General features: G+C 43.9%; 1 protein-coding gene across 1 annotated transcript in view; it reads left to right on the forward strand.

Annotated features, from left to right (window-relative positions):
• The first annotated feature begins 10,216 nt into the window (after nt 1-10,216).
• The window catches only part of GSG1 (germ cell associated 1), a 151,647-nt gene continuing 147,086 nt past the window's right edge, over nt 10,217-14,777 (forward strand). Inside the window, exons 1-2 of the mRNA XM_075832301.1 lie at nt 10,217-10,276; nt 12,469-12,781. Of these exons, the coding sequence (XP_075688416.1) occupies nt 10,220-10,276; nt 12,469-12,781 (370 nt within the window). The 5' untranslated portion in view covers nt 10,217-10,219. The remainder of the gene's footprint in view (nt 10,277-12,468; nt 12,782-14,777) is intronic.

The raw sequence follows: 14,777 nt of genomic DNA on the forward strand, positions 1-14,777 counted from the left end.
TCACTTCTTGTGAATTTTAGCTGTACTGGCACAAAAAGCATTCCAGCACAATCTGCGCTCCAGAAGCCAAATGGTGCTCCCTTCCTTCTGAGACCTGCAGTGTGCCCAGACAGAAGTTTACTACCACATCTAGGGTATTGCTGTACCCAAGTGTATCTGCGTGACAAATTTTGGGTGGTTTTACTTTTTTTACGCCTTATTTTTCGTTTTCACCCCCAAATTCTATGAAACATCTGTGTGGTTCTTAAAAAAATCTTCCAAGGCCTCTTTCACACGCAGAATTTTCCTGTCAATTTTAACTGCATCAAAAACCGCATCTAGTGTTATTAAGATGTAACATAAGTTTTTGTAAGGCGTTTTTAGTGGCATTTTTTATTTGGTATTTTTTGGGCATACTTTTTTTCTGGCAATTTTTAAGTCCTATAGAGAAGCCCATGGGAAAAACACCTGAAGGGTAGGAACACACAGTGTTAAAACTGCGGATTTTCCGTAGTACAGTAGTAGCAGTGTGGGTGAAATAAATTGCTCTGCGGTGCTGTTTTTGACCCCGCAGCATGTCAATTTATGGTGCGGAATCACTGCACTTCTGTTGCAGGTTTTCCCCATTGAATTCAACGGGGTAGTAAAATCCGCAACAACTACATTATTTAACATGGTGAACGCCGTAAAAAAAAAAAAAAAAAGCCAGAATTGCTATTTTTTCGTCATCCTAGCTTCAAAAAAATTTGCTAAAAACTGATCAAAAAGTCGCATGTACTCCAAAATGGTACCAATAAAACTACCAGTCGTTCCGTAAAAAAAACCCCTCATACAGCTATATAGGTGGAAAAATAAAAAAAGTGATGACTTTTAAAATATGGCGACACAAAAACAAATAATTTTGAAAAGAAAAGTGTTTTTACTGTGTAAAAGTAGTAAAACATAAAAAAAACTATATAAATACGGTATCGCTACAATCGTAACAACCCGCTGAATAAAGTTATTATGTTATTTATAGCATACAGCAAATGGCGTAAATTTAAGACACATAAAAGAATGGCGAAATTTCCATTTTTTGTTACACTACCCCACCGAAAAAAGTCAATAAAGAGTTAATCAATAAATTATATGTACCCCAAAATGGTGCTGTTACAAAAAACAACTTGTTCCGCAAAAAAAAAAGTCCAGCTATGTCGACGGAAAAATAAAAAACGTATAGCTATTTGAATGCGACGATGAAAAAACGTAAAAAATTGCTTGGTCATTAAGGTTTAAAAACACCTTTCGTATTAAGAGGTTTAAGGCTATGTAAACCTTTGAAGTCTCTGATTATGATGATGAACTTAGATGTGGCATGCAGGGCCAGCTTTTAACTAAGCCGTCAAGCCTGCAGACCTGACGGATTTGGCTTAGACGACAAGATACAGCTTTTATGTCTACAGTATATATAGAAGCTGTATCTCAAAAAGTAAACAATTTTTTTTATAAAAACCTTATTAAAAGTTGTTTAAAATCACATTATACACAGTTTTCTTAAAAAAAAGTGACCTTCAGGGTATGTTCTCACGCTTACTAAAAAACGTCTGGAAATACGGAGCTGTTTTCAAGGGAAAACAGCTCCTAATTGTCAAAAGTTTTTTTTAGCAACTCCTGTTTTTCGCTGCGTTTTTTAAGGCAGTTTTTTTAGCTGTTTTTCTATAGAGTCAATGAAAAACGGCTCCAAAAACGGCCCAATAAGTGACATGCACTTCTTTTTCGTGGGTGTCTTTTTACGTGCTGTAAAAAAAATGCACCGTCGGAACAGAACGCCGTATTTCCCATTGAAATCAATGGGCAGATGTTTGTAGGCGTTCTGCTTCCAATTTTTCAGCCGTTTTTCAGGACGTTTACGGCCCGAAAAATGGATGAAAACACTACGCGTGCACATACCCTAAAGGTTTACTTTAAGGAGGTAATCACACTACAGGCCCACCTACATTCAGGTTGTAACACCGTAAGGGCTTATTCAGACGAACGTATAATACGTCCGTGCAACGCGCGTGATTTTCACGCGCGTCACACGGACCTACACTACCGTTCAAAAGTTTGGGGTCACCCAGACAATTTTGTGTTTTCCATGGAAACTCACACTTATATTTATCAAATGAGTTGCAAAATGACTAGAAAATATAGTCAAGACATTGACAAGGTTAGAAATAATGATTTTTATTTGAAATAATAATTTTCTCCTTCAAACTTTGCTTTCGTCAAAGAATGCTCCATTTGCAGCAATTACAGCTTTGCAGACCTTTGGCATTCTAGCTGTTAATTTGCTGAGGTAATTGGGAGAAATTTCACCCCATGCTTCCAGAAGGCCCTCCCACAAGTTGGATTGGCTTGATGGGCACTTCTTGCGTACCATACGGTTGACCGTAACCAGGGCCGCCATCAGGAATTTCAGGGCCCCCTACAGCTACATTTTCTGGGTCCCCCTACCGTGGCACCGCCTATTAACGGTACTCCGTCCAGTACTATATCATGGTACCCAGGGCCGCCATCAGGGGGGGTATTATGGGTACTGATGTGAGAGGCCCGGCCAAACCTAATTGAAAGGGGGGCCCGGCAAACTGCCGCGACTTGCCTTTGGTAGAAAAAAAACAGGCCCCTGCAATGGGGCCCGTTTTTTTCACCAAAAGAATGTCATGAGCTGCGGGCCCCCCTTTCAATTAGGTTTGGCCGGGCCTCTCACATCAGTACCCCTAATACCCCCCTCATGGCGGCCCTGGGTAGCATGGGGGCCGTCAAACACCGCCGCCTGTGCGACCGATCACGCGCACCCGCAAACTCCCGCGCATGCGCACCGGCGACCGCCTGGAACCGCGCACCGAATTTTGAGGCAGATTTTGACCTGCCCACACTATCTTGCCGCGTTTTTTTCCCACGGCGATTGAGGACAGCAGACAGAAAACGCAGCGAAAAATGCATTTTCTGACTCCCATTGATTTCGATGGGAGGTCAGAGGCAGAACCGCGGCAAGAAAGGACGTGCTGCTTTTTCTTTTTTCCGCGACTGGCTCCCATTGATTTCAGATTAAATCAATGGGAGGCGGTTTTGGAAGTTTTTTGGTGCTGATTCTGACGCAGTGTCCGAGTCAATATCAAGGGCCAAAAACTCTGTGAACTGGGCCTTATTGTTAGGGCTTATTCAGACGAACGTGTAATACGTCCGTGAAACGTGTGTGATTTTCACGCGCCTCGCACGGACCTATGTTACTCTATGGTGCCGTGCAGACTGTCAGTGATTTTCACGCAGCGTGTGTCCGTGTGTCCGCTGCGTAAAACTCACGACATGTCCGATATTTGTGCATTGTTCGCGCATCACGCACCCATTGAAGTCAATGGGTGCGTGAAAATCACGCCCAGCACTTCCGCAGCCGTATAAACTATGAATGAAAACAGAAAAGCACCACGTGCTACAAACAGAGTGTCATAATGATGGCGGCTGCGCGAAAATCACGCAGCCACGCATCATACGCTGCTGACACACGGAGCTGTTATGGACCTTTTGCAAGCGCAAAACGCCACGTTTTTGCGCGCGCAAAAAGCACACGCTTGTGTAAATCCGGCCTTAGGGTAGGAACACACTAGGCATGAACGCTGCGGATTTTACATTTTATTGTGTAAAATCCGCAGCGTATCACAGTCGCAGCAGAGGGGGTGAGGTTTGAACAAATCTCATCCACACGCTGCAAAAATAATGGACCTGCAGTGCGGCTTTTTGGCTTTTTAAGTCGCATGTCAATGTATTCTGTGGAATCGCCGCTCCTCTGTTGCAGAAATGCTGCGGTTCTGCCGCAAAAATCACAAATGAGAAAAAAAAAAAAAGGCACTTTTTTAAATTTATAAAAAAGTTTAGACTTGCCCCGGCCGTAGTCCTGGTGACGCGATCCTCTATTCTTAGCGTAGCCCGGCCTCCTGTCATGACGTTTCATCCCATGTGACTGCTGCAGCGGTCACATGGTCTACAGCGTCATCCCAGGAGGCGGGGCTACGTTCAGAAGAGAGAGATGCGTCACTTAAACTACGGCCGGGGTAAGTCTAAACTTTTTTTTCCCTGCAGGATTCCCGCAGCGGACACGCCTCACGAAACCTGCGCCACTATTTGGTGCGGTTTTGCTGGCGGAATTCCCTGCGGCTCCCGGGATAAGCTGTGGAGTTTTACTCAGCATATCCGCCTAGTGTGTCCCTTATGATGTCGCTCCTGGAGCTGCTGCCGCTCTCTAAATAGGCAGTTGGTTCAGTAGAATTTGGAATTATTTTTTTTTGTGAACCAGCTTAAAAAAATACAAAACTTTTGTGTTAGGGCCTGTTCACATCACTGTTCGCTTCCGCTCCGGGGTTCCGTCTGAGGTTTCTGTCGGGTGAACCCCGCAACGGAAAGTGAAAGTGATAGCACAGCTTCCGTTTCCATCACCATTAGCGCAGTCGACTGCGCTATTAATTCCGTCCGAAAACCAGCCGGAATGGTGACGAACGGAAACCATTAGCGATGTTTCCGTCACCATTGAGATCAATGTTGACTGAAACGGAAGCTGTGCTGTCACTTTCACTTTCCGTTGCGGGGTTCACCCGACAGAAACCTCAGACGGAACCCCGGAGCGGAAGCGAACAGTGATGTGAACAGGCCCTAACACAAAAGTTTTGTATTTTTTTAAGCTGGTTCACAAAAAAAAATAATTCCAAATTCTACTGGACCAATTGCCTATTTAGAGACCGGCAGCAGCTCCAGGAGCGACATCATAAGGGACACACTAGGCGGATATGCTGAGTAAAACTACACAGCTTATCCCGGGAGCCGCAGGGAATTCTGCCAGCAAAACCGCACCAAATAGTGGCGCAGGCTTGGTGAGGCATGTCCGCTGCGGGAATCCTGCAGGGAAAAAAAAGTTTAGAATTGCCCCGGCCGTAGTCCTGGTGACGCATCTCTCTCTTCTGAACGTAGCCCCGCCTCCTGGGATGACGCTGTAGACCATGTGACCGCTGCATCAGTCACATGGGATGAAACGTCATGACAGGAGGCCGAGCTGCGCTAAGAATAGAGGATCGCGTCACCAGGACTACGGCCGGGCAAGTCTAAACTTTATCAATTTAAAAAAGTACCTTTTTTTTTTCTCATTTGTGATTTTTGCGGCAGAACCGCAGCATTTCCGCAACAGAGGAGCAGCGATTCCACAGAATAAATTGACATGCGACTTAAAAAGCCAAAGTCACACGGCAGGTCCATTATTTTTTTTTGCAGCGTGTGAATGAGATTTGTTAAAATCTCATCCACTCTGCTGCGACTGTGATACGCTGCGGATTTTCCACAATAAAATGTGTTGCATAAAATCCGCAGCGTTCATGCCTAGTGTGTTCCTACCCTAAGGCCGGATTTACACAAGCGTGTGCTTTTTGCACGCGCAAAAAACGTGGCGTTTTGCGCATGCAAAAGGTCCATAACAGCTCCGTGTGTCAGCAGCGTATGATGCGCGGTTGCGTGATTTTCGCGCAGCCGCCATCATTATGACACTCTGTTTGTAGCACGTGGTGCTTTTCTAATTTCATTCATAGTTTATACGGCTGCGGAAGTGCTGGGCGTGATTTTCACGCACCCATTGACTTCAATGGGTGCGTGATGCGCGAACAATGCACCAATATAGGACATGTCGTGAGTTTTACGCAGCGGACACACGGACACACGCTGCGTGAAAATCACTGACAGTCCGCACGGCACCATAGAGTAACATAGGTCCGTGCGAGGCGCGTGAAAATCACTGACAGTCTGCACGGCACCATAGAGTAACATAGGTCCGTGCGAGGCGCGTGAAAATCACACACGTTGCACGGACGTATTACACGTTCGTCTGAATAAGCCCTAACAATAAGGCCCAGTTCACAGAGTTTTTGGGCCTTGATATTGACTCGGACACTGCATCAGAATCAGCACCAAACAACTTCCAAAACCGCCTCCCATTGATTTAATCTAAAATCAATGGGAGCCAGTCGCGGAAAAAAGAAAAAGCAGCACGTCCTTTCTTGCCGCGGTTCCGCCTCTGACCTCCCATCGAAATCAATGGGAGGCAGAAAATGCATTTTTCGCTGCGTTTTTTGTCTGCTGTCCTCAATCGCCGCGGGCAAAAAACGCAGCAAAAAAACGCGGCAAGATAGTGTGGGCAGGGCAAAATCTGCCTCAAAATTCTTTAAGGAATTGTGAGGCAGATTTTTTTTTGCCTGCAAAATACTGTGTGAACAGGGCCATACATAAACAACACTTTGAGATAATTTACTCACTGTCAGAAGAGCTGCTCCCACTCCAGTCCTCTTCCGGCGATGTCTTCCAGGGGAGGTCTTCGGTCCAGACGTCCAGTCCTTCACCTCCAGCCAGGCTCCAGGTAAGTTTTGTCCATGTGGGTCCGCGGCTTCGTTCGCGGGTGCGCGGGCGGCCGGTCGCGGGTGCGCGCGCGGTCGATCGCGGGTGCGCACGCGGGCGGTCTCCAGTGCGGGCGTTCGTGGATGCGCGCTCGCGAGTGCGCACGCGCGGGAGTTTCATTGTGCGCGCGATCGGGTGCGCGCGCGCGCGCGGGCGGACGGTTTGACGGCCCCCCATGACGAGGGGAGGGGGCCCGCAGCAGCAGCAGCAGCAGCAGCAGCAGCTCACGACATTCTTTTGGTGAAAAAAACGGGCCCCATTGCAGGGGCCCGTTTTTTCCTACCAAAAGAATGTCGAGGCAGTTGCCGGGCCCCCCTTTCAATTAGGTTTGGCCGGGCCCCTCACACCACTACCCCTAATACCCCCCTGATGGCGGCCCTGACCGTAACACAACAGCTCCCACAACAGCTCTATGGGGTTGAGATCTGGTGACTGCGCTGGCCACTTCATTACAGATAGAATACCAGCTGCCTGCTTCTTCCCTAAATAGTTCTTGCATAATTTGGAGGTGTGCTTTGGGTCATTGTCCTGTTGTAGGATGAAATTGGCTCCAATCAAGCGCTGTCCACAGGGTATGGCATGGTGTTGCAAAATGGAGGGATAGCCTTCCTTATTCAAAATCCCTTTTACCTTGTACAAATCTCCCACTTTACCAGCACCAAAGCAACCCCAGACCATCACATTACCTCCACCATGCTTGACAGATGGCGTCAGGCACTCTTCCAGCATCTTTTCAGTTGTTCTGCGTCTCACAAATGTTCTTCTGTGTGATCCAAACACCTCAAACTTCGATTAGTCTGTCCATAACACTTTTTTCCAATCTTCCTCTGTCCAATGTCTGTGTGCTTTTGCCCATATTAATCTTTTCCTTTTATTAGCCAGTCTCAGATATGGCTTTTTCTTTGCCACACTGCCCTGAAGGCCAGCATCCCGGAGTCGCCTCTTCACCGTAGACGTTGACACTGGCATTTTGCGGGTACTATTTAATGAAGCTGCCAGTTGAGGACCTGTGAGGCGTCTATTTCTCAAACTAGAGACTCCGATGTACTTGTCTTGTTGCGCAGTTGTGCAGCGGGGCCTCCCACTTCTCTTTCTACTCTGGTTAGAGCCTGTTTGTGCTGTCCTCTGAAGGGAGTAGTACACACCGTTGTAGGAAATCTTCAGTTTCTTGGCAATTTCTCGCATGGAATAGCCTTCATTTCTAAGAACAAGAATAGACTGTCGAGTTTCACATGAAAGCTCTCTTTTTCTAGCCATATTGAGAGTTTAATCGAACCCACAAATGTAATGCTTCAGATTCTCAACTAGCTCAAAGGAGGGTCAGTTTTATAGCTCCTCTAAACAGCAAAACTGTTTACAGCGGTGCTAACATAATAGCACAAGGGTTTTCAAGTGTTTTCTAATCATCATTAGCCTTCTAACACAGTTAGCAAACACAATGTACCATTAGAACACTGGAGTGATGGTTGCTGGAAATGGGCCTCTATACACCTATGTAGATATTGCATTAAAAACCAGACGTTTGCAGCTAGAATAGTCATTTAGCACATTAACAATGTATAGAGTGTATTTCTGATTAATTTAATGTTATCTTCATTGAAAAAAAAACCGGTGCTTTTCTTGCAAAAATAAGGAAATTTCTAAGTGACCCTAAACTTTTGAACGGTAGTGTATGTTAGTCAATGGGGCCGTTCAGACTTCCGTGATTTTCACGCAGCGTATGTCCGCTGCGTAAAACTCACGACATGTGCTATAGTTGCCCGTTTTTCGCACATCACGCACCCATTGAGGTCAATGGGTGCGTGAAAACCGCGCATGGCACACTGAAGCACTTCCGTGTGCCGCGCACGATGCGCGCTACAGTAGTCAAAACTATGAATGGAAACAGAAAAGCACCACGTACAAACATACAAACAGAGTGTCATAATCATGGCGGCTGCGTGAAAATTACGCAGCCACGCATCATATGCTGCTGACACACGGAGATGTTATGGAGCTTTTGGGCACGCAAAACGCTGCGTTTTTTGCGCGCGCAGAACGCACGCGCTCGTGTAAATCCGGCCTTAGCATTACAGATAACACACTAGAGGTCAGTACATAATGTTATCTTTTACTTCAGATGCATAGTTGCTTATCTTCATTTATTACAGTATGCCATCATACATAATTTTTTATATATGTTATACACACTGTGATAGCTGTGACAATCTCTGTGATAGCTGTAGAGGAATTCTTAAAAGTTTTTTTTTATTCAAAAACAGTCAAAACTAAGCAATAGATGAATAGAACTTTAAACAACTTCACAGAAGAGGACCACTTGAGTACTTTTTACTTTAGGCAATTGTTGTTTTGTTACTGATTTTAGTGCATTACTTGAACATCACAAATAAACCATTGGAATAATTATTTTATTTTTCCCCTATTGTCTTACTTTCTTTGGCTAAGCTGACACTGCCTATGGCCGGGTTTACACGAGCGTGTGCGTTTTGCGCAAGCAAAAAACGCAGCGTTTTGCATGCGCAAAAGGCACTTAACAGCTCCGTGTGTCAAGATCATATAGTGCGTGGCTGCGTGATTTTCGCGCAGCCGCCATCATTATGACACTCTGTTCGTATGTTTGTAAACAGAAAAGCACGTGGTGCTTTTCTGTTTTCATTCATACTTTTCACTGCTGTTGCGCGAATCACGCGTGTCCCACGGAAGTGCTTCCGTGTGCCATGCGTGGTTTTCACGCACCTATTGACTTCAATGTGTGCGTGATGTGCAAAATACGCACAAAGAACGGACATGTCGTCAGTTTTACGTAGCGGACTCACGCTGCGCAAAAATTACTGACTGTCTGCACGGCCCCATAAACTAACATAGGTCCGTGAGAGGCGCGTGAAAACCATGCGCGTTGCATGGACTTATTTTATGTTCGTCTGAATAAGCCCTATGTCTGAGTTCACACGGGACTGATACGCTGCGTAAAAGCACGCAGCGTATCCGTCCTGTGCGCCACAGGGAATTCTGGGCGAAAAACCGCACTAAACTGTGGTGCAGTTTTTCGCCGGAATGTCCGCTGCGGAAAACTGCAGCACCAGCTGGCCTACTAGCAGGCCGGCCTCCTGGGATGTCGTTTCATCCCAGGAGACCGCTGCAGCCTGTGATTGGATGCAGCAGCGGTCACATGGGATGAAGCGTCATCCCAGGAGGCCGGCCTTCTGACATCACCCAGACCGGCCTCCGGGGATGACGTTTCATCCCATGTGACAGCTGCTGCAGCCTGTGATTAGCCAGGAGGCCGCAAACACAGACTTCTGGGTGAGTATCAGGCTTTTTTCTTTCTTTGTTGCATTTTTTGCGGCGGGATCGCTGCGAACCCGTTGCAAAAAATGCAACAACTGCTATTTGTTGCGGGATTGAGCTCCCCATTGAATTCAATGTGGAATTCCTGCAACAAATAAGCATTGTTAACGCAAATACAATTAACATGCTGCTACATCTAGTTTTGATAAAATGTGAATAGTTCAGCTATTGCTATGCAGAAGATCTGAGATCAGAATGAATTTGAAGGGTTTAGATCGAACAGCTGGGACTTGATTGTTTTGTGGATTAGGAACCTCCATTACTGTGCAGCAGATGTTGGTGATTTCACTGCAATGATTCGAGTTGGTCTCTGGGAATTGCGATTAGATGGGAACAGAAGAGTATTACCAGCAGTTTCTTGTTTTCAAGGCTTTGTGCACGGCTTGTTGTATCTTTGTTCTGCAATCCATAATAACTATTTTATGTGTTCCTGTACGTCTGTGCCATGCACCTTTCATCAGAAGTGGCATCGTCTGCAAGATTTCTGCAGAAGACTACATCAGTAAGTTCTTATTCTACATTTATAGTGACATACTTTAGAAGCGGTAAATAATACCTTAAGGGTATGTGCACACGACCTCTTTTCAGACGTAATGGAGGCGTTTTATGCCTTGAATTACGCCTGAAAAGACGGCTCCATTACGTCTGCAAACATCTGCCCATTGCTTGCAACGGGTCTTACAATGTTCTGTGCAGACGAGCTGTCATTTTACGAGTCGCTGTCAAAAGACGGCGCGTAAAATTACGGCCACGTCAAAGAAGTGCAGGACACTTCTTGGGACGTAATTGGAGCCGTTTTTCATTGACTCCAATGAAAACCAGCTCCAATTACGTCCGTAAAAGACGCCGCGAAAAACGCGTTCACTTGTAAAAACTTCTGAAATTCTGGAGCTGTCTTCTCCTGAAAACAGCTCCGTAATTTCAGACGTATTTGGAGTTGTCGTGTGCACATACCCTAAATGTTAGGTCTAGAATTAACATAGAGCATAGTCCTTTATGTGAGGACTTTACCAGTCTTTTGTATTTTACACAAACTTGTTCAAAGCTTTTACAGTTTACAAAGCTTACATATTATGCTGAGTCTTCATTAGTTTTACTTCCATCTTTTATACTTATTAATTTAACTAATCACTTTACAATACACATTTGGTTTACAATTATGTTTGGCTAATATGATCGAATTTGAGCTTCAAGGTGCTCGTACACCGTATGGTAGTGCTCCAAACTGGCATGTGTTTTTACGGCATATTTCCAAGTTTTCTTTAATTGTAATTAAAAAAGAAAATTTTAAGACGAACAAAAAAAAACAAAAGATTAATATCTTTCGTTGTTTTGTTCATCTTCTAAAAAAAACCTGCAGCTAATAACCTCTATTATAATAGCGTAATCAGAAAAAAAAGATCACGGGTGACCTGGGGGTGATCACGGGTGATCTGGGGGTGATTACGGGTAATCTGGGAACACAGGTGGATTTGTGGTGAGTTCTTTACTGTCTGACAGCAAAAGATTTGAAGCAGTATCTCTCTCCTCTCACAATACAACAAGAACCAGCACAAATCCTGTGCTGCATTTTCTAAATATTTGATTATGGTCACTGTGATAGGTATATCATAGTGACCATATGATCAGGGACTAATTATGTCGGTCCTGTATCAGTTACTATGCACAGACAGACTCTGCCTTGTACTTACTGTGCATACGTGCACTATTTTGTTTTGCATGGGGGTGGGGGGGGGGGGGTGTGCCGATCGGTGGCTGCAGGGGCCCAACATAATTTTTTTTTATGTTCTCTCTCCAAACATTCATGGTGAGAGGAGATAAAAAGCTTATTTTTAGTTCATACTGCATTATATGGGTTATCGCCGGTATTCGTTGAAGACTAGCTGAGAGCAGGAAGCTTTCCCTCCTCCCGGCGGCACTTATTTATTCTGATGTAGTATCATAAAAAGGCACATGCATCAGAATAAAACCTGTTAGTGGCCGCCGTAAAAACATGTATGGGCGGTCACTAACGGGTTAAATATAAAACGGTCAAAATTGTATTATAACTTGGAATTACTGCAATGAAGGTTAAGTGAGTATTACTAGGTCGCAGGTACTACTATTGTACCCAGGCAATATGCATACATACATACGTACGTATTATTATTATTATTAATAATATTATTCAAAACTGATTTATACTAGGTAAAAGGAAATACATACCTTAAATTATACAAAACATCCAAGCATATATTTATAAGATGTAAATAATTTTAGCAAAACCAGCTCTATTACCCAAATTCACTAGGGTCCGACCACTGGGACCCCCACCTATCACAAGAATGGGCTTAGCCTGCCGTTCCTGGGATCCACATAGGAACGGTGCGGTAGTGCGCATGCCCAACCACCACTCCATTTATCTCTAAAGGTGTCCCGAGCGCTATCTCCGGCAGCCCCATAAAAATGTATAAAGCGGTGGCTGAGCATACGCACTACGGTTCCATTACTATGGGGCTCCCAGGAATGGCAAGATGAGCTGGTTCTCGAGAACGGTGGGGGTCCCAGTTGGACCCTTACCAATCAGAAATGTAATAAATATTGAGTATGGGAAAACCCATTTAATGGGATTATTTTGCATTAGATAATTGTCTTGGTATCTATAGCATTTATATTGTGTTAGTGATAAAAGCTTTACATTTTACTTTCTTATAGATGGAGCTCACAGAGGTTGTCCCCTGGCGTCGTGCTATACTGGCACTGAGTTTTAATTTGGTGTCCCTTGCTCTCTCCACCACAGCTCTTCTTAGTAGTTACTGGTGTGAAGGCACACAAAAAGTTCCTAAACCTCTTTGTGGAAATGGAAAAGCGACTAAGTGCATAGTGGTTCCTATAGCTGTGGAGAGCATTAATGCCTCTGGTCAAGATGTGGTCCATTACAGCTGGGAGACGGGAGATGACAGATTTGCTTTCCGCTATTTCCACACTGGAATCTGGTATTCTTGTGAAGAAAACATTTTGGGGGCAGGTAAGAAACATGTTATTGTTTTTTGTATAACTAAAGGTAATGGTGTAGAGCAACAGAAACCACTACCACTTTAATTGGATATTTACCAAGCGAAACAAATAGAGCTGGGCACAACAGGACGTTCCAAGGTGAAGCTATAACAGCCTATAAAAAAGGGGCTCTAACAACTTCCCCACTGCCTCAGGGGCGCATTGTTTGGGTGTATTAAATTCATGATAATCACGTCTTTTACATTAAGTCCATCTTATCGTCAAGAAGGGCCATCAGTCGTGCATTTTATTCATTATCCACGAGAGCTTAAAGGGGTTGAATAGGATTAGAAATACATGGCTGCTTTCTTCTAAAAACAGTTCCACACCTTTTCACAGATGGTCTGTGGTATTGCAATTCAGCCCCGTTCACTTTAATCCCGTAAAACCCATTTAAAGAAGCACTCCAGCAATTAATTCTTTGCATATATAATGCTAACTCACCAGCTACATTCCAGCAGTGTCATTTTTTTCATCCCAGCTCAGTTATATCTATACATTTTGAACTCTGTCATTACGGGCAGCTGTGTCATATAAGTTCAGGCTGACCACCAGAATAGACTGTGCTCTCATGTGTAGAACCTACAGGACGTGGGGTACAATTAACACACAGTAATGTTTTTTACAAAAAATGCTAACTTTATTCATAATACAAAAATATTTAAAAGATGAGTTATGCAAAGCATGAACAAGACGTCCCTCATGCAGGGAGCATATATGGACACAATGTAACACACGAGCATGGATTAAACAAAAAAAATACATAAGTACAGGATGTACAGATATGTATCATGAAATCACTGTGTATCCTAGAACATGTTAGCTAGACAGCTAACAAGATATGCAAATGTGCAGCTGGTCATTAGATGCAGTGATCAGTGTTGTATTATGTAAAAACAACATGTAATTGTGCTCGAATATACAAGGTGCGTTTAAATTACATACCTTTCTGACTTGCCCTGCAGGAGAGAGACGTCAGACCCGACGCGCGTTTCGGCGGAATGCGTTCGTCCGGGGGTGGCGTCTCTCCAGTGGGGACCTCCATTAAAAGGTTGACTCAGCCAATCAGACAGAAGTAGGGCGTTAACATCCAAGACCATGTTTATGCTAGTATGGGCGTCACACACCTGGTATGGAGATGGCCGGTGATGCACTCCCGGATGAGCGTCATCAAGGTGGGCGGGGGCCAACGACGTCTGACATCGCCGGGCCATGCCCACCTCGATACAGACACATGGACCGCAAGGCAGTCCAGCCACTCCCCCTGGGGTGAGTGCGCAGCTCAACATGCCTGAATATAAGGTAAGTATAAATAAAGATATGTCCGATTGAATGACTCGTGGAGAGACGTACTGAGAGAATAAACGTTTTAGAAGCAGCAATGTTATTACAAATTACAGGCATATATTGGATACTGTGGCAAAACATATATTGTGAAAAAAGTTTAGTGCTCATAAGGGAGACAAGATTAAACTTGATAAAGAATATATGGACCAAGTAAAAAATATATATAATATGCAGCAATATGTGAAAATTTTTATACAACACAAATAAATAAATAAAACCACCGTGAGAAGATATATATATTAACATAAATAGTTTAATGGATAACCGTGAATTGATAAATATATGTATATATGAGAACCTACTTATATATATGCAGTGAAAAGATTTAATGTGTATGGACCTAAATATGTGAAACAATAAAGTATCCAAAGTATATTATCTATATGTAACAGGGATGTGCTATATACCCATAAAAACTCATATATCTATGACACTAAAAAAATATATATATATATACAAAAATATGTGTGAAATGTATAAAATATATGTCTCCGTATAAAGTGAAAAATGTATGCCAGAATTTCATAGACATCACAATATACATACAAAAATTAATAAATAAATATACAATTGATAATGCTGATATAGCATGTGTACGTATGTATATGCATCAAAAACGG

This window comes from Rhinoderma darwinii, chromosome 7, assembly GCF_050947455.1.
Source record: "Rhinoderma darwinii isolate aRhiDar2 chromosome 7, aRhiDar2.hap1, whole genome shotgun sequence".
NCBI lineage: Eukaryota > Metazoa > Chordata > Amphibia > Anura > Rhinodermatidae > Rhinoderma > Rhinoderma darwinii.